Here is a 25045-nt window from a genome sequence, read left to right as displayed (position 1 = left end):
TAAAACTTTGTTTATTTTCCGTACAACGCAGTTACCGAATATTACCGACATTACAGGCGCGGAAGAGAAGGGTAATGTTGGGTTTGTGGAGTTAGGTTTGTGGTGTTTCTTTATCTATTTATGCTTCATTGATCAGCGCTTTTACACGTTTTATCAACGCGGCGATTATGATAAACTCGGTGCCAATTAATTAAGGCATACTGACAGAGTATTGTCGTTAGTCGAATCCTTGAACCATTAAATAAAAAAAGCTATTTTTAATTATTCCATGCTTTACTCGACGTATTTTGTTTCTGTACGTGACTGATTGACATCAAGTTAGTGAAAATGACACAGGGTTTTAAACAATAGAATGACAATTTTGAGTGATATGTTGTGTATTATAAGCCTGCCTTTGCTATTTGGAATTTTTAGTGGAATGGGTGGGTGTGAATTCGTTTGCAATGCATCAGTGATTATGTAATTCTTTTACAAATAATGTTATGTTTTGGGTGATTTTTGTTTATTATTGGAGATACATGACTGTTATAGCACTTTGTGGTACTTATAAGTGGGTTGTGCATATAGTTAATAAAATAATTGTTGATGAAAATAATTCTTTTGTTCTGGACTTGGCAAGAGTTAAGCCACCATACTTTCCTGCTGAATGTCAACCACCAGGTGGCGCTGTTGGGTGTCTGCACCAACTATGACCTGAGCTGAGGCTAAATATAGACTGCAAGGTCAGCATACTTGCAAAGGGAAGTGATCACTTGTGGGATGATATATATATATATATAGAAATTATAATTAAGCATAAATCTATGATATCATGATGGTGCGAAATAGTACACGTGTCGTGATAATATTTGTTAATTTTTTTTCTTCGATTAACGATGCTGTTAATATTATTTCATGGACTTATATCTTTTATTAAAGTGTACAAAATAATATTTTGCGCAAATAAAAGAGGTTACTATACGCTTATAACATTTACATGGTTTAAACCATAATTATTCCATCTTTCATTCTGACAGGTTAAAAGCCTATATTTATTGTACTTCATCAAGCATATACCAGCGTCGTGGCAGGCCATCGGTCTACAGGCTGGTAGGTACTGGGTTCGGATCCCAGTCGAGGCATGGGATTTTTAATCCAAATACCGACTCCAAACCCTGAGTGAGTGCTCCGCAAGGCTCAATGGGTAGGTGTAAACCACTTGCACCGACCAGTGATCCATAACTGGTTCAACAAAGGCCATGGTTTGTGCTATCCTGCCTGTGGGAAGCGCAAATAAAAGATCCCTTGCTGCCTGTCGTAAAAAGAGTAGCCTATGTGGCGACAGCGGGTTTCCTCTAAAAAACCAGTGTCAGAATGACCATATGTTTGACGTCCAATAGCCGATGATAAGATAAAAAATCAATGTGCTCTAGCGGCATCGTTAAATAAAACAAACTTTTTTCATCAAGCATATATACCGACATGAACCGGCCTCGGTGGCGTCATGGTAGGCCATCAGTCTACAGGCTGGTAGGTACTGGGTTCGGATCCCAGTCGAGGCATGGGATTTTTAATCCAGATACCGACTCCAAACCCTGAGTGAGTGCTCCGCAAGGCTCAATGGGTAGGTGTAAACCACTTGCACCGACCAGTGATCCATAACTGGTTCAACAAAGGCCATGGTTTGTGCTATCCTGCCTGTGGGAAGCGCAAATAAAAGATCCCTTGCTGCCTGTCATAAAAAGAGTAGCCTATGTGGCGACAGCGGGTTTCCTCTAAAAAACCAGTGTCAGAATGACCATATGTTTGACGTCCAATAGCCGATGATAAGATAAAAAATCAATGTGCTCTAGCGGCATCGTTAAATAAAACAAACTTTTTTCATCAAGCATATATACCGACATGAACCGGCCTCGGTGGCGTCATGGTAGGCCATCAGTCTACAGGCTGGTAGGTACTGGGTTCGGATCCCAGTCGAGGCATGGGATTTTTAATCCAGATACCGACTCCAAACCCTGAGTGAGTGCTCCGCAAGGCTCAATGGGTAGGTGTAAACCACTTGCACCGACCAGTGATCCATAACTAGTTCAACAAAGGCCATGGTTTGCACTATCCTGCCTGTGGGAAGTGCAAATAAAAGATCCCTTGCTGCTAATCGGAAAGAGTAGCCCATGACGTGGCGACAGCAGGTTTCCTCTCAAAATCTGTGTGGTCCGTAACCATATGTCTGACGCCATATAACCGTAAATAAAATGTGTTGAGTGCATTGTTAAATAAAACATTTCTTTCTTTTTTATATACCGACATGAGAATTTTTTTTTTTTTTAAAACGTATCTTGACGATTATAATAAAGGTTTAATAATGGGGTCATGTTTCATTTTGCTTTGGTGAATTAAATGGGACAAGGGATTGCCATGTCATTATGGTTAAGTTGTGTGACCTGTGGTGCAGGCATCATTTTCAGTTTTGTTTAATTTTTTATTTTTCTTGTGCTGGGGTGTCATTAAACATTCATTCATTCATTCTTTTGTTTCATGTGAATATTTCTTGGACAGCAATAACTTGACAACATATGTTGTGCATTTTTCATTGCTTTGCTTATCTGTTAATTAAATGCTTATCTGCATATTTGGAGTTTTGGAGGGGGTAAGGATTACTTTAACAGACTGGTTACAGCAAACTAAAAATGTGTTTTAAATGCTTCGGCTGTTTACAAGTACATTCCAAAATTTGTCACATAGTCTAAAGTAACATGCAAAATAATGCACGGCCAATTTGGCCATGAGACTAATTTTCAGGGCATTGGGGCATATGATTAGAGTACTGTGATAATTTGCTGCAGGGTCGCTATTAAATTTGAGCCCTACCTGAGGTGCAATATTTTTATGAGCAAACTAACTGTACAAACAAGTCTTTGAATTTATATCGGTGCGTTGCACAGTTTGAACTTCACAAATACATATTTCAGGCGCGGATCCAGGATTTTTAAATTGGGGGGGGGGGGGGGGGAGAGGGCGTGAAGCGCCCGAGATTCCTAGGGGGTTCCGGGGGCATGCTCCCCCGCAAAATTTTGAAATTTAAGTGGCTTGAAACGCGATTTCAAAATAGCTATATTAACGTATGTTTTTGGTATTGTCATACTGTTTTTGTTATCTTCAAAATTTCATAAACTCTGGCCTCTTCTTTTTTTAAAAGTTAAAGTGGTCATCTCTCCTTCCCATATTAGGCTGGTTTTCCGCTGACTGCGGCTGCTGGTAAATGGGAAGAAATATCGAAACAGTTGTTTCAGTAATATACATTGCTTTGAACAACTGGGCCAATGTGTATCAACAGTATGCTATAGTTAAAAAAATAAAATAACTTGACCCCAAAAATAGGGGGGGCCCGGGCCCCTTGGCCCCCACTAAATCCGCGCCTGTATTTTTACACCATGTGTGTATATATATATATACTTGTAGACATCACTGTGACTTTGTTCCTTGAAGACGAACAGGATACATAGATGAATTCTAGAAACGTCACTAGGGAAGTAATGGATACAGTCACAACTTGAATCTTGAAGCCAACCAGTCACAATGAGTGCCGATCACAACTATGCAGGCCCTGATGACTCGGACAGTGTTGTCGGAAAGGGTGAAGAGAGTACTTCGCTGGAACTCAACGAGAACTGTGTTTCTGATCATGCCTATGCAATAGAGGTTGAAGAACACAACTCAGAAGACTGTACAGCTAGTTCAAGTCGGCAAGAATTTGATGCTGGTGAGGTTTAGTTATTGTCATTCAGTTTACTGTTCATGAAATATACAGTCTGTTGTTAACATTGCTACATGTACATGTAACTGGTGCTGATTTTTATGTTTTCTTGTGCACTTTTCTTTGATACTGGTTTTGTCTCGCCTTTACAAAGTAAAAAGGCAAGATATAAATATTACTTTTCGGCTGTGGTGGCAACAGTGTCAACTATTGCATTCAAATTTCGCATTATAGTTTCGTGTTGAGATCAGTTATCCACAAGCTATACGTTGTTGTGGTCTATAGTTGAATCTATGGATGTGCACCAAAAAGGTGTATGATATGTGTGACATTTAATTCCATGCAATTCTTGTTACATATAAATATAAATATTTGATAAATCTTACTCATGTAGCTGTGATTAAATTTTGTTTTGTTTTTATCAAATATAAATTTTTGATCAGTACATGTTTGTTTACAGTAAATAACATTAAATTAATAGTTTAAAACTGAATCTGTTTAAGATAGGTTTTCAAAAAAATGAGTGATGTTGATCACAATGTGGTTTAAGCTGTTGTTTGCAAAATCGCCAAATGTGATTTAAAGTTTAATTTAGTGAATATATTATTAACAATTCACCAAAAAGCTACTTCGAAAAAAGTGTTGTTTGTATATGTATAGCTAATTAAAAAATATACTTGTGTTTAGCGAAATATTACTTTAATTTGGCAACAGATTTCATGTTCAAATTCGCCAAATTGTTTGGCATGTCCAGCTTAAACCCTAATAATATAGTAGTTATGTTGAATGTTGTTTTGTGTTTGATTTATATATTGAATTTGTAATTTTTTTTACAGTTACAGCATATTATGAACTTTTGATTTGGTAATATTTTATTGCTTTACAGATTTGGAATCTAATGATGCAGATGAAGCTAAATTAGAAGAAGAAGAAATAGGAGAGAATAACTCTGAGTTAAATATGAACAACAGTGCTATGGAAGAAGAAGAAGATGATGATGATGATGATGATGATGATGTGGATGACAAGTTGCTGGTTGATGAGGACGGTGAGGATAACACTGATGCAAAAGAAACCATGTTAGAAAATAAAACAGATGTTCACATGGATGGAACTGAAGAAGACGGTGAAATAGTGGATAATGAAAATGTTAAAAGCTGTGAAGTGGTTGAAGAAAACATGAGTGTTACTGAAAACAGTAAGGAAGTAAACAAAGGTGATGTAAACCTACATGTTAAAATCAGTCGTAAGAAATTAGATGATGACTTTGTTAAGAAATATGTTGCATGTGCCAGTGACACTGCTGGTGAGAGCTCCAATAAGGGGGAGATAAGCATGCCTGTTAGTGAAGATGAGGAATCCAGTACAGGTAATTTGATTGGGAATATCAGTGACCACAATACCAAACCTGAAGAAAGTGATGCCAGTGATAACGAGAATGAATCTGATGATGAACAGATACTGTTACTTAGCCCGGTGACGCAAGAGAAGACGGAATCTGATGCTGAAACGATGCCTGAATCTGCAGTTGATGCTTCACTTGAAGGAGATAGTTCACAGAAATCCCCAGAAACTAACAATAATTGCTTGACAGATAAACTGTCATCAGAAAAACCAGTAGATAGTGAAACAAAGAGTACAGTTGGAGAAATAAAAAAAGGTGATGATAAGGAACAGACTGTTACGGCCGATGGGCAGGAGACGGGCAGTGAGACGACGGAAGATTACAGCGTTAACACAGACTCCAGAGGTAAATTTGATGACGATGCCATGGAAAGTGGTGATGAAAATGGTAGTGTGAAGGACCAGAGTAAAACTGTGGAGAGTAAAGAAATGGAGGTTCAGGCATCTTTGAATGACTTGGATGCTGACTCTGGTGAAGATACTGAGGTCACGACAGGGGTTGGAAGAAAAAGAAAAAAGCCTGCTTCATTTGGGGAATTTTTGACTAATGATGAAGAAATTGACGCAGAAGTTAAGCGGACGAAAAAGTTGGATGGCGACAGTGATACACCACGAAGAGGTAATGTAGATTTACTTATTAATCTGTTAATTGTTTTTAATATGGTTAAGTATTGTGCTGTCATATATGCTTTTTACCAGGCTTTCAGATGTGTATTAAAAATATATATATTTATTTTAAGAAAATTAATTTCTACGTATAGTTAGTGACTCTTAATAACATAAACGAGTTAAAAACTGAATGAAATGTATTTAAATATACAAATTTAAAATAGACGTACCTCATTTATGGATTATGCAAAAAACATTTCAACTAACCTATTTTTTTTTTTTTTTTGCGTTTGACATGACAGTGTAAATACTAAATTTAAAGCAGGAACAAAAAATGGGTTGTGCAAAACTTGACATAGACAAGGAATGTGTTAATGAATCTTAACTGTGTAAAGGGCCAATCAGTATTTATTGTTTATAAATTACGTTTATTACCTGCTGCATGTAATAGACTTACCTTAGGAAACGTTATATAAAATTTCACTTGCAAACTATAGTTAAATATATCTTTTGAATTGATGTTGTGTAAAATGGTTTCTTTTAAATTTGACAGGTAGAACAAGTACAGTAGTAACAACAGACTTGGAAACTCTTCTTGAACCATTTAAACATGGTAAATATTTACACCACTTTGCTGGTGATATTAGAAACCCTAGATGTGAATTTGGTTAAGATGTTGTATTGACTTCTTAACCAAATTCATAAAATTAATAGAAAATATCATGGTGTTGGCAAATTGCCAGTAATTTAATTTTCGTATAAAGTTATCAATTAATTTGATTTTTCCTGCGTGACATTCTATTGTATAGTTGTCGTAACTCTGATACAAATTGCCATAGGTCAAGGGCTTTACTGACATCTGGCAATTTTTTTGCCGCTAAATAAAAATTATTGCCTTAGGTTGAAGGGATAATTTTTTGTTTTTATTTTTGTGTTCATTTATTGCAACGGTTATTGGTTTAATGGGCAGAGTCCATATTACCATAAGTGAACATTTTTTCTGTGGCAAAAATCCAAAAAAAAAAATATTTGTTCAAACATTGAGATACAAATAAAAGGTATTTTAAATAGTTCAAAGACTTGTAGCGATATATATTTTTCAAGCAATTATGTCTCAGTGCAACATATTGGTCAAGTCCACCCAAGATTAGATGTAATTGTGTTTTAATTGAAATTTGTATCACTTACATAATTGGAGCATAATGTATTTGTTATCATTATATATTCCTGTTTTACAATTTCTTAAGGCTGGATGCGTGAGCTTGTTTACCGAAGTACTGGCAATACTGCATGTGATACCTACTACTTTGCACCTGAAGGGAGAAAGCTGGTAGGTTTTTAAAGTCTTGTCAGTAAGAAACAAGGTGCATGGATTTCCTGCATGAGGGTTGTTAGGGAACATTTTGTTTTCAAAGGCCAAGATGTAGCCCAGTGGTAAAATGCATGCCTGATGTGTGGTCGGTCTAGGATTGATCCTCGTCGGTAGGCCCATTGGGCTATTTCTAGTTTCAGCCAGTTCACCAAGATTGGCATATCAAAGGACGTGGTATGTGCTATCCTGTCTGTGGGATGGTACATGTAAAAGATCCATTGCTACTAATGGAAAAATGTAGCGGGTTTCCTCTCTAAGACTCGTACATGTCAAAATTACCAGATATTTGATATCCAATAGCTGATGATTAATAAATCAATGTGCTCTAGTGGTGTCAGTTTTAAAAGCAAAACAAACTTCTTGTTTCTTCTTCTTTCTTCTAAATCTTGATTAGTGATATTTCTAGTCAGTTGAAAATTGATTAGCAACTACTGTTTAATCTTTTCAAATTGTGTAGTGATCTCTGAAACATGCATAGCGAATTGCATTGTGATACTTTAATGTTTTCTTGTGGGGTGGTGTTAGAGTTCTTGTTTTGGCACCCATACCTGCTTGAAACCCCTCAAAAACAATAACTAACCCTATGACTATCAGAGGTCTAGTCCCACCCACACCTGCTTTACTTAGTACTGCCAATAATACATATTTGGGTTGAGTATGAATGTTTCTGGTGATTTACCAACTGAAATTTATTTAATAAACGGTGTATATGTCCCTTTTCACTTGATTTGTTTAAGTTCATGTTGAACATTTTGATGGTGGCTTCAAGGTGTGTTGTCAGTAAGGTACAATGAATGAATGAATGTTTAACGACACCCCAGCACGAAAAATACATCGGCTATTGGGTGTCAAACTATGGTAATGCAAACAAATGATGATCAACATCAATATAAAAAGATTTAAATAAAAACACAGTGTAAAGAACTGTCCAAAAATGCAAATATCACAGATAGATACTGAATTTTACTCAAATTTTCAATTTGTGGTGTATTGGCCATTCTCATTGGGTATTTCGTCCCCACGGAAGTTGGCCACTAGTTCTCTCTCCAACTCGTTTGTGCAGTCTTCAATCGGCATGTCATCGTCGAAGCTGGTCAAGATGTTAGTGTCCACGTCGGCAGTGACGAGTTTGCGTGCTAGTCGTGATAACGGAATATCATCGTCTTCAAGCACCGATATCTCCAACTGTTGATTTGCCAATACTAAACTTTTCACTCAAAGATCTTAACGTTGGTTTAGGTACACTTTCGAAACTTTTAATTATTTTGAGTTCATCATTGAGCGAGAGTTCAACACAGCGACGTTTAGATGGACGTTGAAAATCGACATGAAAATGAAACACTACTAACATCTATTCGACTACGCAAAGCCAACATATACTTTTGCTTACTCTTTATTTCGCTAAACAAACATTTTAAAAAAACCCAACACATTCACACAATAGGAAGGCAGCAAATTAAATTCCCAGTTGTGTCAATCTTTGAAGCAAGTCATGAGACATGTTTGTGAAGGATCACATTTAAGACCTTAAAACACACTCGTAACTTAATAACGACATCTAACCCAAACCCGAACTCCGCTAATGTTAACCATAATTACAACACAATCAATGTGTTTACAGTAGTTAACTCCATACCAAAGCTTGTGATCAGTCCTTTTAATTGTTTATTGTCAAGTTGCTAATCTTGCCTGCTGAGCGGTACCTGTACTGTATGCAGCAGTGATTACACTGATAACAGCGATCTCGAGCATGCACATATTGCACTAGCCATCGGTGTTCACAGACAGGTGGGCACCATATTGATTGGTATCGGTTTGATCGTCCGGTTTTCAGGGGTAGGATTTACACTAAGTTCACACATTGGGACCGAATTGTTTGTCCGGTGTTCAGTTTAGAGGGGTTTCCGGTTTAGAGGGGTAAAATATAGTGTTAAAAGATGTGTACATCACAGGACCGTGGAAAACGTCCGGTTTTGAGGGGATTCCGGTTTAGAGGGGGTCGGGTCTTGAGGGGTTTCACTGTATTGTTTATTTTGCAGCTAGACCAGGTTAATAATACTATGTCTTGGTTTCTAGTTCACTACTTCATGGTAGATTTTGCAGCCCACTCTTTTTAATTTGGGTGGGGATTCTGATATTTTAAATTACTAATAATGAATATACATATGTAACTCGGGCAATTAAAAAGAAAAAGGCCACCGCAAAAAAAATATGTTTTCCTCAGAAGTTTTGCAGTTAATGTGTCAGAGGAGTTTAAAGTCAGTCTTACAATGATTGACGTGGCTAATTGTCATGGTAGTACATGTATACATGCTTGGGTAAATTTCTGATATTGGTTTAGTTGCATATCATTTGTGAGAAGAAAAATTTTTAGGTAAATTTATCAACTGAAATGTAAATAATTATATAAAATTAATGCTCATATACTGTACTTTCTATTTGCAGAGATCTCTGGTTCAAGTGGCTGATTATTGTAAGTACTTTGCATTTGGCATACATTCTGTAAGTGAAATCAACTGTTTCAGGATATATGTGCATACAGACACTTACTGGTTGTTGATTCGTAACAGAATAGAATATTGCTTCAATATCAGTAAAATGCTTTTGTTTTATGGGTGAATTTAATTTGTAGGTCAATGTAACTGCAAACTATATATTTGTATCACTCAGTCATGTCTTGCATACTAACTTAAAGATGGATTTTAGGTAGTATGCAGATTTTATTCATTTAAAGCTAAGATCAGATGTATTGTTGAGTTGGTATGGCTGAGATGGATAGTGTATATCAGGAGGTTTAGTCATATTTTAAGGCATTCAGATTTGTGCAAAACGTTTTTATTATGTCCTTGTCCTGTTTTTGATATTGAATTATCATTCGATTAGGTGAATGTTGTATCAGTTGTTTGTAAGTTTAGTTCTTGTTTAAAATAACTTTTAATAGTTTCTCATTTAAATATGATTTCATTCACAAATAACTGTTTTGGAACTCTCTTATTTCAGTTGAAACTAATATATTTGTCATTACAAAGAAAATAAGTTTGAAATTTAAGACAACCTTTAAACCGATTTTTTTATTATTCCAGTTTTTATGAAAGGTTTAAGCTGCCATTTGCAAAATCATCATCAAATGCAACTAAAGTTGAATTTGGTGAATAACATTTGTTATGATATTGTCAAAAAGCTAATTTAACAAATAAAATACTTTTAGTACTTTAAAGCACATTAATTTGATCTTTTGTTTAGTTTTAACGTAAAAACAAATTATTTGCCAAATTAGTATTACTTTTTTATATCCAGCTTCAACCCTGTTAATGATTTTAAATTTTATTATTTTATGGAACTTTATTTTTTCAGTGGAATCAACAAATTCGCCACTGACAGTGAACAACTTCAGTTTCTCCAGAAGAGTTCTTCACAAGCCCCCATTTGAACTTGTTCGACAGGCTGGGAGAGTGGGTATACCGTCCAAGAAGGGCAGTCCCAGTCCTGTGAGCAAGTCGAAGACGAGCCCCAAAGTGACGCCAGGGGGAGTCCCACGTCGACGCCCTGGACGTCCTCCCAAAAACAAAAGTCCAAAAGTAATCGAGACAAAAACGCGCCCAGCGACAAAGTTTTCTGACGTGGAAGTAATTATTGAGCGGGATTCTGATGAAGTGTCGTTGCCATCTCTGGATGTTGTCCGAAATGTGTCGTCGCCCCCGGCACCAGTCTTGACAGTGGTGTCAACATCATCTCCGTCTGTAGTTAAAGACACAAAAACTGTGACTACGTCAAATAAAAATGTGGTGTTGATTAAACAGGAGCAGACCATTGACTTTAATATTAGCACATTACTGAACAGTAATACTGCATCTAGTCCCACTGAGAGTGACGACTTGCCCAGAAAGAAGATGGTGGCGAGAAAAAGTACGACTCCGCGGCCCAAACAGTTCAAACCAGATGCAATGAGCAAGACACCAAACAACAGGTACCTTCATTATAAAACATGCATAGTAATAATATCTGAAAATGAACAAGCATCGGAATACATCTAAAATCATTCAGGCTAGAGATTTTGTAAACTTCTTAGCACTACGATATCGTTAAACCATTGTAAGTTATGACATCACAACGGTACATGCCATTGCCTATGATAGTTTTACAATATCCTGTTATACTGTTAAGATAGCTTCAAAAATATGGGCCCCGGTTATTAGGACGTCAGTAAAGTTTAAAATGGTACTTCGTTCTCCACTAAATCTGCTACAGTAACTGAAGATATCAAGTACAGTTATTGTCCTGTTAAGTACTAGTGACGGCTATGCAATATTCTTCTGAATCCCATTGCTTGAGACAATGTGTTAATTTAATCCTATCTATGTTATTGTTTATCAAATATAATGCTTTACATCTTCAGGTAAATGTAAAACTAGTGACATATTTTGTAAGTATCAGAAGTCTAAAATTGCATACTAGATGGGCCTCACTGTAACAAACCCAATGTGTATAGCTGATTGTTTGTAAAATCCATGCATCCTCATCAAGGTACCTGCATTTCATTTCAGTGATCCCTGTCAGTCGGCCCATTGGGCTATTTCTCATTCCAGCCAGTGCACTATGACTGGTATATCAAAGGCTGTGGTATGTGCTATCCTGTTTATGGGATGGTGCATATAAAATATCTCTTACTACTAATGGGGAAAATGTAGCAGATTTCCTCCAAGACTATATGTCAGAATTACCAAATGTTTCTCATCCAATAGCTGATGATTAATAAATCAATGTACTCTAGAGGTGTTCTTAAACAAAACAAACTTAACTTTTTAATGTTTTCATTTCAGTGAAGGAGAGGCAACTGAAGGACTGAGTAGCAATCAACTTTGCACGTTAGCCTGTCCTGGTTTGGAAGGGAGACCACCCACTCTACAGTGCGCTAGCTGCATATGTTTGTTTCATCCACAATGTGTCAATTTCCAAGGAGGCGGTGAATTCTATTGCTATGTAAGATAATATTGTGATGCTTAATACATGTATTATATGCATGCTAATTTAAATAGTCATTAGCATCTCAGAATTGGGAATGAAAAATAAATGTTAAATAATGTAAGAGTGACCATAGACAAGAATACCTTTACGGTGTTTATTTATGAACACTGCTGTTCATAAAATAGTCGTGTGTTTTGTTGATCAGTCTGTAGATTGTGAATCAATGTAGACATGAATGTACAGTATGTTATTTGGATAAGAAATCATACGTTGCTTGAATTTGATCTCAATGTCATTTTTCATTTGAAAGCTGATAATAATTGAAAGTTCTTGTAACATAAATCTATTAAAAGGCAGTTATTTAAATTTTTCTCTGATTTGAAAAAGCTTATTTTATATCCAGTCATAATACTTTTTAATTTCAGATATGTGTTCAGATTGGAAAGAAATCCACTGTCCCAACCACAGTTAAATACAAATCCCCAGCACTGTATGGAATTGCCAGCCAGTCGACACCCAAAACGTCGGTTTCCATGAATATCCAGAACGTCGCCTCACAGGCAGTACAGATGATATATCATAGCCAGTCTTCCACAATGTCACCAGCACCATCATTATACACGTTAAAACTGACACCCAATAATGGTTTGGTATCGGACGGTTTAATTCCATCATTACAGCATGCTTCAAGTCCTGGTATCATTCACTTACCAGCACTGCAGTTACCAGAGTCGGTCAGTGCAAAAAGTGCTTTACGAACTGCTCTCGACAAGAGAATACAGTCTCCTGTCTCATCACTGTACAAACCTACAGGACTGAACAGCACGGCACTGATTTCCACAGCAGCATGTACAAGTATTTCCAGTGCAGTCCCAGCGTTGCCCACTTTAATTAGTGCAGGAGTACTTTCAGCAAATAATGCCGATATGACATCGCCATCTAAGACTTTGCAGTCAAAGATCATGCCAGCTCCTCCACGTCTGACTCTGGCTCCTGGGATAATACCACCAGTGTCTATGTTATCGGACATTCCCTCGTCACAGTCTTCAAATGTGTTCACTTCTAAAAGTTCAAACTCTGATATACCACTCAATGCACAGTTACTGACATTACCCAAGGCAGTGACGAAAAGGTTAAAACTTTCTCAGCCTTTGGCATTGAAAATCAATAACATACAGGTGGTTGTGCCCCCATCTTGTGTTATTGGCTCGGCTGATGGCTTGAAAGTGCTACTCCCTCCCAATACTTTTCCCTTACCAACAGATCCCAATCAAAAACTGAGTGTTACTGTGTCGAATAACACCGACCCTGAAGTGAACAAACTGACTGAGCCCCTGTTACAGACTCCTTCACGAACTGGTGTTGAGAAAAGTGAAACTAACAAAAGACCTTTCCCCGGTTCAGCAAAAAAGGAAAGAAAGAAGAAGGGTATTAACCCAGCATCATGTTTTATTAAAAGTCTGTATGGTGGTTATGACTGTATGTTGGAGATATTCAAGTATCTGAAGACGGCTGATTTATTAAGGTAGATTTTCTTACAAATTGTTTTTTGCTTTGAAATATTTTAATGAATTGGTAGAAAGAATTGTTACTACATGCACAATTGTGCATAAATTCATGAATGGATGAAGGTAATATGTAACAGAAACATTTGAGAGAAGAATACGAATATTAAGATTGAACTGTGCATAACAATAAGAAGTCTTTTTGTTTCTTTTTCGTACAGGGCTTCTTGTGTGTGTCGAACATGGCAGCAAATATCAAAGCAATCTTGTTTGGTGAGTTATTCCTATTCCATACCTGTTAACTATCATTTATTTTGTTACAGAGGTTCACATCTGTTTTAGATTTATTTTAATTTTTAAAAACATATCTGGCCTCTGGATTTCATTGAAACAATCGTTAATCATTTCCTGTTATGTGTCAGTAAAATCATGACACTGAAATTACATTATGCATTATCATGTCACATAATTCAGCATTACAACGATTATTGTACCACAAAAACCTAGTTCCCTATGGGTTCTGATTATTGCAGGGAACAGAACCCCCAAACGTGTTCCCATATCATTTGAAGTTTGTTTTCCTTCAAAAATCAACAAATACATTTTGATTCTGAATTTAATAATTAAATTAAATATATTGTGGACTATATTAAAGTCGATGAATAGCATCTCCATTTGACAATTACTATATTGTACATGTTTTGTAATGGATTTTATTTTGTTATATTATTGCAGGGTTTCTGCCAGAGGGTAAAACGGGTATGGTGCCATACCCAAATTTAATTTTTTTAAAGTTAACTTTTTCACAAAATTAATTACTCTCATCATTAATGTCTGATTTTCTTAACCCTAACCCTAAACTTAACCCATTTTCATTCAGGGGGATGCCCCTCATACTCCCTGTTGACTGTGGTTGCATTCAATTCCATAGCGCTATACCCAAAAATTTCTTTCTGGCAGAAACACTGTATTGTAATAAAGGTTTGGTACAGTAATATTTTACATATTGGTTATTTGTTGTTTTCATTATATCAAGTTATTACTGTTCTTTATTTTATAGTGGCGAACAGTATCATTACGAGGATTAACAATAACTAACTGGGACAAAGCAACAGCATTTTTCAAGAATGTCAGACTAGAAAGTTTGGTAAGCGTGTATAATTGGGATAATTGCGATATTTGTGAAATTGTATTTAAAATCATAAATATCCTTGTGTTAGAGTAGGATGTAGGTCAGTGTTTAGAGCTCTCAGTAAGGTTAATTCACTTTGTTGAATGCAGTGGGTTATTTCCCATTCCAGCCAGTGCTCTATGACTGTTTTATCAAAGACTGCTATCTGTGAGAAAAAATAATATACGGCAACCTTATTTGTTAATCAGAAGAAGTGTTGCCAATTTTATTAGAAATGGTGTTTTAAAAAAAGGTCTCACCTTTACAAAGTCAAAAATACAAGATACAGGTATTAATTTTTGATGGTGGTGGCAATGGCGACGGTGTCAGCTTCTCGCAGTCCTGGGTCTTTGAAACTTGGTTTATAGCTGCATCTATGGATGTTTGTAACAGTGCATCAAAAACGTGTATGGTACCCGAGACATTTAATTCCACAGAATTCTTGTTTTTAAATTTATGTTTAAAAACTATAATTATTTGCAGGTTTATTCAGAATTGTTACTAAGCTATAACTTTAAGTATATATGTACATAATCATATGTATGAAATATTATATTTTGTATTTAAAATCTATATAATTATCTCTTGGTGTATTGGAAACAATGATAACTGGCTTTTCTGTAATTTTCCTGTCATTCAGAGTCTAATGGGCATGTGTCATAGTGATGACCGGAACAAAACCTGGCATAATTTGATGTCCAACTTACATAACCTGGCAGGTCTGACCACGATAGAGTTTGGTCTTGTCCCTGCGGCAGTTCTTCATATGGTGTGTGAAAAGCTCCCTGGACTCGAAGTCTTCCGAGCCGAATTTATTTCTGATGCTTCTGGAGACCAAATGTGGTAATTAATCATTTTTCTACTCACAATTAATGGGTTTTTTTTTTTTTCATAAGACTCTCGGTGTAACTTCATCTTGTGAAGAAGTAGCCTTGATTATTGTACTAAATGAAATTGTGTATATGTTAAACTACAACTATTACTGTATTCAAGCTACAGTGCAATACACATTATATTTGGAGTCTTGGTTGTCTTAGTAAATATTGCTGTCTGGATTCAAGTCTTCTTTGGTTCTCTAAGGCTTGTTGGCCAATGATGCTCAATTTGACCAGTGCTTTATCCTTACTTTGTTGTACAGTATATGTGAAACAAAACAATCAATGAATTTGAGGATTTATTTTTAGGATTGCACCAGAATCCTAGAAATTGTATAATATGAATACTTTGAGATTCTATCTCATAATCATACACTTCCGACTGAAAATAGGGATACGCAGGACAGAATCCTGTTAAAGTTGCAGCCTGCCATTTTGTTTCATGACAGTTTCTCCTTTATATTTTTTGTAATTGATTTCCCTCTTGCTTTCAGGAGTACCCCCTGCAAGACATACATGGGCAAGTTTGCAGCTCTCAAACAGCTAAAAGAACTCAAGCTACGAGGAATCGGTGGCCTCACCTTGCCAACCTTTTCCTTCAGTGGTGGCTTGACTGAACTCGGTTCTCTTGAGCACCTTGTCTCCTTGGTATGTGTGTGTTGTTATATTCTAAAACATGATCTTGTGGTATTTACATAGTTAAGGTTTTTTATACATAGCATTTAAATAACTGGCATAATTTTAATGATAGTTCAGTTTGGTAGTTACCAGATAACTTATTTTTAAGAACTAATTGCTATATGTACCTTAATTTTAAGAACAGTTAGATTTGGTGTCAACCAACTAAGACATTTTAAGCATTTAATTGTTGTGTGTATAACAATAAGAATATATGTAAATTAACCTCAAATTTAAATAATGTTTTAGTTGGGTATATTAATAAATTTTGGCATATTCAGAAACACAGAATTATACATTAGTTAATAGTTGGCTCAGTTGAGCTTTAAACTGATTACAATATCCATCTTCATCTTCACCTGATAATGCCATTTATTACAATTTATGTTGAAAAGGCTACCCGATTCATTTTGCAGTACTTAAATCTATTGATACGTTAACTATCTCTCGAGATTGAAAATGTTAAGTTTGTAATTCATATTATCATTGCAAATCTTGAATAAACACTAAAAATAATAATTGATAAACAGATGGATTTGTTATATAGACTATCAGTATATTTTATTCCTATCAAGTTACCCGTAATTGTTTCAGATTTGTGACAAGAATACAATCTGTTATTTTCCAGTCTTTAACCACTCTGCGATCAGTATCGGACAACGAATTCCACTTTTTACGAGAAATGAACCAACTCACAGAGCTGGAACTGGGAGATTGTACAAATTGGTCATCTGAGGTAAAGCCAGTAACTACTTCAAGGATAGAATTTACTTAAGGCTATGACAAAAATCTTTTTGCATGTTCCTCAATATGCTCACATTATAACAAGTCATTGCAGTATTCAGTTGGTCTTGTTACGTTTATGTGCGGTGGAATTTAGCTCGGACCGGTTGACTGCTTGCATCGCAGAATTGAACAACCTCGGTGGATACATTTAACTGATTGTTTTTTTTCTCATTCCAACCAGTGCACCCCAACTGGCAAAGGCTGTGGTATGTGCTTTTGTGTCTGTGGGAAAGTGCACATGAAAGATCTCTTGTTGTTAATGGAAAAATTTAGAGGGTTTCCTCTGATGACTACATGTTAGAATGATCAAATGTTTGACATCGAATAGCTGATGATTAATGTTCTCTAGTGCTCTCGTTAAACAAAACAAAACAAACTTGATAAGTTTATGTGCTGCCATTAAAATAATGTTCACAACTGAAATCAATTTTTGCTTGTTAGATGAAAAATTAATTTTCTTTCCAGATTTCATAATTATGTCACTGAAGTTAGACATTTAATCTGTTTTTGTTCTTTTATAGATATACTTTATTCTTGGTGGGCTGACAAATCTCACAAAATTGCGGTTAGAATGTGGTGGAGAAATTCCAGACATTGGACTTGCAGACATGTTACAAAACCTGAAAAAGTGAGTACACTTAGTACACATATTTTATTTTATGTGTTTAGAATTCAACTGAAAGTTATATTTTTCAGGTAAAACTGTAGTAACATTGTAAATGTATTGTTTGTGAAAAACCAGCGTCGTGGTTAGGCCATCGGTCTACAGGCTGGTAGGTAATGGGTTTGGATCCCAGTCGAGGCATGGGATTTTTAATCCAGATACCGACTCCAAACCTTGAGTGAGTGGTCCGCAAGGCTCAATGGGTAGGTGTAAACCACTTGCACCGACCAGTGATCCATAACTGGTTTAACAAAGGCCATGGTTTGTGCTATCCTGCCTGTGGGAAGCGCAAATAAAAGATCCCTTGCTGCTAATTGGAAAGAGTAGCCCATGTAGTGGCGACAGCGGGTTTCCTTTCAAAATCTGTGTGGTCCTTAACCATATGTCTGACGCCATATAACCATAAATAAAATGTGTTGAGTGCGTCATTAAATAAAACATTTCTTTCTTTCTTTGTGAAAATTAATAATTAATGAGAATTATATAGTTGATAAACAGAAATTGGTTACCATGAGTAAATGTTCTCACGAAATTGCATGATAAAAAGGAAAGATTCTTGTGTTTTTTTCAGCCTGGAGATTCTAGAACTGATAATGTTCCAGATTGCAGATACGTTTGAAAACTCTCTTGGTCAGCTGGAGAAGTTGCACACTTTGGTTATCTGGCCAGATACGACGACCGAAGTAAGTAGAAAGTTGTCAGTTTAGAGCAAGATTACTTGACATATAAACTCAACACAAGGTAGAAAAAGAAGAGCTTTTGTTTCTTTTGAATATAATATTTTTGGTCCTTTGTTATGCAACTACAGGCAGATATACAGAATGTCTTAAACTAAGATTCATTACTCTCTTACAGCAAATATAAACACATACACATGGATGTAGAGAAGAACAGTTTAATAATATTGTTAACAGCTTCATCCTGTGAAGGTAAGAATGGGGAATTCCACGAGGCTTGCCGAGTAGAATTCCTTATTCGTATTGAACGTCTATGCTCTATTCGACCCGAGCAGGATAAAGCCGGTATCTTAAGACAGCAACCAGTTATTTCATTTATCCTGCGATCTTTCATAATACGGAAAATGGAATAACTATTTTGTTTCAAAAATGTACAAACTGGAGTGATGTGTGTTTTAAGTGGGTAAAACAATATAATAATGATTGAAACAGATATTTAAATATCTGCCAAACATAAAATAACTGTGTTTACGAAAAAGCGATCAGTATGTCCCACCAAAACTATCAGTTATTACTTATACAGTATTTATTTTACTTTCAGGCGGCAGCGGCAGTGAACTCGAGTACACTGATGGCTGTGTCGAAACTGAAGAACCTGAAACATCTCGAGTGGGGAGTGGTGAGCAGTGAAACGTCCACGGACAGTTCGGGGACAGAGAAACAGACGGAGTATATTCCAATATTACCACAGTGTGGAAACCAGGCAGAAAATTCTGACATGGTTCTTCTGTCGGAGAGAATCAGTATTATTCAGTTAACAGAAAAACTGTGCGTTCTTCTGCCTCAAGTTTCAATAAGAGTGTTCAATACTAAGGTAGTGCCTCACTCGCCCAAAAATGGATCTTCTTAGCACCCAGTGCTATATTCTCATTGGACATCATTTCTTTTTGTAAAGAGTCTTTTTAATGAGAACCATTGCTTCATGACTTCAAATGTTATGGTATGTGCTTTCCTAAATGAGAAAGTGTATATATAAAAAAACTAATTTTCTTATTATCAGTAGGAGTAACTGATATGGTGGCAGCAGGTTTCTATCATCCGTTATATCAATTGTTGCAATTTACTATGTCAAAATCTAATGGTCACTGATTAAACAGTGGTAGAGTGTCATCAAAACATTCCCTTTCTTTTCTTTTTTGTCTCGTGAAGCATGAATTGACCAGTTAAATAAAGCCCATACCATGACAGTGGTAACCACAATGATTACTCAGTATTAGTGAAAACATAGTTGCATGCAGACCTGTCAACCCTCCCGGATTCCGCGGGAGTCTCCCGGTATTTGATCAAATCTCCTTTCACCTGTGCGGGAGACGGTTTCTCCTTTTAAATGACATTTTTGTAAGCATAAAAAAAAATCGATCCTCTTTTGTCAAAATAACAGAAGGGAAGTAACTCTGCCTTTTTTTCTCATTCGGAAAATGTCGACTACTTTCGGTTTCCGAGAATGTAACAGGCCGAATTGTCCCCGACTGTTTAACCTTTGCCGAAGTGAGAATTGTGGGATAGCCTATTTATATTGTTAAAAAAGCACATGGAGTTTATAAAATGACGTGTTATTATAATGTTTGTTGTCATCGTAATGGCTACGAAGCGTGTTGCCGCTAATTCAACAGGCTGTGTGTTGACATTCAGTGTTGCCATATAAAAAAAAAAAAACTATCCAATTTAGTTCTAATAACACCTCTGAATAGTAAAATGTCTTCCCACTGGATTACATAATGCAACTATGACAAATTTGAACTGCCAGACTCCCGAGTTGACAGCGATACACACGATGCATGTTAAAATCACATGTCACAGCAAGACAACGAAAAGACCAATTAGCTGTATAAACATACTTATGTCAGTTAATTTTGTATGTTTGTGCGGTAAAATGTTGGTTATAAGGGTACACTTCAAGAAATTATTTTTGTACAATTAAAAAATGTTGTGTTTGACATTGACATAAAGTTACTCACGGAAATGGGTATAATTCCGATATATTTCACACAATGTCCATAATGAGGTTGACACCCCTCCAACCTGGTGCGACATCGTGCCATCCTTGAGATTTTCAAAATCACACCCGCTACCCAGAATATGGTATCTGGTAATTCCCTTCAAATATAAACTTTTATCTCGTATATTAAACCCAAGTTTGTCTCTCGGATGGCAGACAATTACATCTACAGGATTGCCATTTTAAAAAATCTCATAAAGGCGGTCATGTGACATCCCCACCCTTCCCCGGTGCTTAAATATTGTCCTGTTCAGTCGTTGTGCAAACTTAATTTCAAAAAAGCTGAAGAACACAAAGTGGTGTTATTTGAGCAATTTCACAAAGATGAATGTCTGTGCTTTCATCAAAACCCCCCCCAAAACAAGTGCAAAGGTTTAATTTTTGTTCAAACTACCTTGGAGCCTACAAATTGACAGGGCTTAACGATGCGATATCGTCACAGACCAGGGCCCAATTTCACAAAACATCGTAAGCATGTAAACGTAAATCTTAGACTAAACCACAATTCTTGTTACTATTATAGTAGAACGAATATAGTTAGAAGAACAATTTCATTTTATTTTGTCTTTAAAATACTCCAGCTTCAATAATGATGTAATTTCCTGCGTGAAATTGATGCCAAACGTGTAAATGCACAACCGGTATATCTACTAGTAGCAGATGTAAACTTATGATGTTTAGTGAAATGGACACCAGTTGTTCATGTGTCTCAAGGCCTTATTTTTTCATCCTTCTTCTTTCTTCTTCCTTTCCTTTTTAGATTTTATTTTAAGAGATATTGGAACTGTATTTAAATGGAATTTTCCAATAAGAATTGCTGGCAGTCCTTAAACTTATTTTAAAATAACAGTGCATGCATAGACCAGGGATTTATCTAGGATTTTTTTGCCACGGTCCACTGTCTGATAGAATTGGGAAAATTGGCGTGAGTAAAGCATACTTGTGGTATTTGTTCAGGCCACTGAATGATGCAGTACACTACTATTAATTTATTACAAGATATATATTAAATATATATTTTGGGCATTTTTAGCATAGAAATTGGGAATTTTCAGTGCCACTTTCTTTTGGGAAGGGGCCTATCTTCGGACCAACAGATTGCCTGGATAAATTCATATGTGGCTAAATTAACACAGAAATGTGTTTATCAGTGTTTTATGATAAGGGTATTATGACTGGTTGGTATATACAAAGTGTTTCTGTTATACAGAATTTTTTTATTCTTGACCAGACATAGTTTTCAAAAGTTTTTACAAGTTTTTAAAGAATTTCCAAAGGTTTGATTGTTGATATATGTATACAAGATACAAATATTAATTTTGGTGTCCATTTTTTTATTTTTACTTTATGTGAAGAGCAAAGTTTATCTTACTATATGAAATGAAATGTAAACAAAAAAATTAATTATGATGATGTGTATTAAGATGTGTTGATTTAAAGATATGCCTGTATAAGAAATAATATGCGATCATACAGTTAATGTTTTAAATTTTTTTTTACTGTTTTCGGTGTATTTACCAATAGTCTGTAGGATTTAATCACTTCATATAAGACTTAGCACTTGTGCAGCTTGAACTAAAACTTACTTAAATGAAACCAGACATACCTGCTATGATTTTATGAGAACATTCAGTGCTTAATTAATCCAAATACTGTTTGCATTTTCTTATTTGCCGGTTGATAAAATTGGTTTTAAAAAGACTAGACTGAGTTTGTTGCTACTGTAATACTTTCCTGGTGAACAGAGCCTTGTTAACAACTATACTTACATATTAAATATATAAATAAATTTTCTTTAGAATGTCAGTGACAGTATAATACAATATGCTTCTTGTTGTCTTAGAGCTTTAAGTATACAGAAATGTATATTAGTAAAATGAAATTTTAGCTAATACAAAAAGGATGACCAGAAACACATAGGAGATACAAGACACTAATATAATATTCTAAAGACGAAAATGTGTTTAATATGTAATTTGGTAAAAAAGATCAATCAAAAACATACTATGGATAGTCCCTTTAATTTTTTATTATTATTATTATTTGTCTTTATAAACACAAATTTTATTCTTTTGCATTGTCCATTATCCTTCAGTAATAAAAATATGAAAAGGACGGAATCTAGCTTGGTTGGTAGAATGCTCGGCTGGGGTGCTCTAGTCAAAGGATCGAACTACCTTGGTGGACCCATTCTCTAACGGCTTTTTTTTCTGCCTCTTCCAGTGCCCCATGACTGGTATATCAAAGGCTGTGGTATGTACTGACCTGTCTGTGGGAATGTGCATATAAAAGATCCCTTGCTGTTAATCGAAAAATGTAGCGGGTTTCCTCTAAGACTGAGTCAAAAATTACAAAATGTTCGACATCCAATAGCCGATGGTTAATAAATCAATGTGCTCTAGTGGTGTCGTTAAACAAAATAAACTTTAACCTTAAAAACATGGGGCCGAATTTAGGAAACCCATTTTTGTCTTACACATGTCTAACTAATACATTTACAATGCTTAAGAAAAATAGGCTTCATAAATTTGGCCCATGATTTCCACATGTCTAAGAGAACGTTAATTTTTAGCTGAGTTTATATACTGAACAACAAAAGAAATGTAAGTAGTAATTTAGTTTTGTTTAATTTATTTAAAATTATTCAATTTGAATGAATCATGTTATTTTTTATCCATTAAAATTATCAGTGGGTTGTAACCCTTTCAGATTTTAAGTTTATTTTTGGAATTAATTTTATAAGGAAAATAAATAATAATAAAATAAAAGACTTGCATTTCTTTTGTAGTTTGGTATTCAGTCATACTCTTTTTTTTTTTTAATAGAAGTCAGTTGGAGTGTTAAACATAATTTATTCATGAAAGTTTAAATAACAGCTGCATTATGACTGGTTGGAATGTTTCTCTTACACTTTTACAGTCCTTAAATAATATTTTTATTTTTATATGCTTGATATATTGTTTATTATCTGTGATCATCGTTTAGTTGGTGGTGCTATGCTAGAATCAGAAAAAAAATATAGATACGGGAATGACCTGCATTTTGAAATGTTTTGAATTGACATTTGTTAAAATCTGGAGAGGAATTTCTCATTTCTTTCTGGAAATTGTTAAATATTGGTGAATGTTCTTGGGATCAAAATACATGTAGATAGTTATACATTTTGTTATAATTTTCATATGATTGTAATTATGCAACAACTGCACTATTGAATTATATGCCTGATAAGGCATATAAAGCCTAGATCACATTATATGACGCAACAGAACTTACCTGTCGAATTGAATTGTGTTGTGTAGTGTATAGTAAAAAACCAGATGTCTGTGACTGATTTTTAATCGGCCTGATGGCATTTGACACAACTGAACATGTTCGATTGCAAACGACAGCCATCGCAATGTGTGAATAGGTGGTTGTTCACGACACAACACGACTCAAGTTGGCGGTTTCATCGTGAACAGCAAACCATTCACACTATGTGATCTAAAATCTAATGTGATCTAGGCTTAATAGACATTTCTTTACCTGTATTTTATTTATTTTTTACCAAGGTGTTGATTTTGAAAATGACTAATCTGTCATTGGAATAAAACTATAATGTTTATAACTTGTTTTATTTTTTTGTTTTTATGTAAGATTTTCAAATAGTGGTGCAGGTAATTAAACAGCAATTACTCTCCAGCTGAAATTAAGTAATTATGAATGACATTTTTTAGTCTATGTATGTACATTATATTATATGGGCATGCCTGCATGTGATATGTTTTAAGCAAAGACACAACAACAAAAAATAATTTGTTATATGCTACCAGTATGTAAAAATGGATGACACTTTTGAAATAATTGTATGCTTAGAATAGACCATGTTTTTGCATTTTGTAACATACAGCTATAATCTCCATGTTCAGAATATGGTTTTCACTTAACAGTGATGTATTTGTTTATCATATGACAACGCTACAAAATCATATATTTCCCCCTAACCAGACAATTGTTAAAATTGTGTTGAAATGAAAAGTGATTATTTGTATCACTCCTCAGAGACTACCAACATTTTATTTATTATCATTAGAATGTCTCTACATTCTTGTACATATGTACAGACATGTCATGATAAGATGACCATTTTGATTTCAAGTGGGTGTATACCATTTACATTTTGTTACAACATAGTTGAAATATGTACAGATTTCCTACTGTAAAAGACTGTTACACACATTTTCATTTTCATCTACATAATAAAATTATATAAATCCACATTCAAGTTTTCTGTTTTTATCTCTGCTAATGTTCATCAGATAGCCGAGCTTCTGTAATATTTGTTGAGACAGGCACACACACCCACCCCTGATAAAGAAACTGACATGGTATCTCGACCCCATTCCTCAAGTACCCGGGTCCAATATATATCTCAGTCTCAGCATCATATTATTTCCAGTGAACCTACAGTCCATGGTGGTTACAATACTTTTTATTTCATTCATTCTTTCGCTAAGGGCAAGATATGGCTCACTGGAAGAGTGCTAATGTGAGGTATGATGAGTTGC

General features: G+C 35.3%; 1 protein-coding gene across 1 annotated transcript; it reads left to right on the top strand.

The window, feature by feature from the left end:
• Window positions 1-45: 45 nt before the first annotated feature.
• Window positions 46-19843, top strand: LOC121371051. The gene is made up of 17 exons (XM_041496670.1): window positions 46-95; window positions 3439-3739; window positions 4620-5756; window positions 6300-6359; window positions 6994-7076; window positions 9564-9591; window positions 10473-11085; window positions 11939-12098; window positions 12509-13608; window positions 13810-13861; window positions 14649-14735; window positions 15400-15602; window positions 16129-16282; window positions 16941-17048; window positions 17620-17726; window positions 18334-18445; window positions 19041-19843. The coding sequence occupies exons 2-17, from the start codon at window positions 3556-3558 to the stop codon at window positions 19347-19349; spliced, it is 4497 nt and encodes a 1498-aa protein (XP_041352604.1). The 5' UTR covers window positions 46-95; window positions 3439-3555; the 3' UTR covers window positions 19350-19843.
• Window positions 19844-25045: the final 5202 nt, after the last annotated feature.

The sequence above is a fragment of the Gigantopelta aegis genome, chromosome 4 (genome assembly GCF_016097555.1).
Source record: "Gigantopelta aegis isolate Gae_Host chromosome 4, Gae_host_genome, whole genome shotgun sequence".
Taxonomy (NCBI): Eukaryota; Metazoa; Mollusca; class Gastropoda; order Neomphalida; family Peltospiridae; genus Gigantopelta; species Gigantopelta aegis.
The sequence above is the reverse complement of the archived record's forward strand: the minus strand, read 5'-3'. Positions and strand labels throughout refer to the sequence as shown.

Bases quoted from the DNA above. Each gene is read 5' to 3' on its own strand.
- LOC121371051 (XM_041496670.1), top strand. From the start codon at position 3,556: ATGAGTGCCGATCACAACTATGCAGGCCCTGATGACTCGGACAGTGTT. The intron at 9,592-10,472 runs GTAAGTACTTTG...TTATTTTTTCAG, and splicing joins GGTTCAAGTGGCTGATTATT to TGGAATCAACAAATTCGCCA. The intron at 13,609-13,809 runs GTAGATTTTCTT...TTTTTCGTACAG, and splicing joins AAGACGGCTGATTTATTAAG to GGCTTCTTGTGTGTGTCGAA.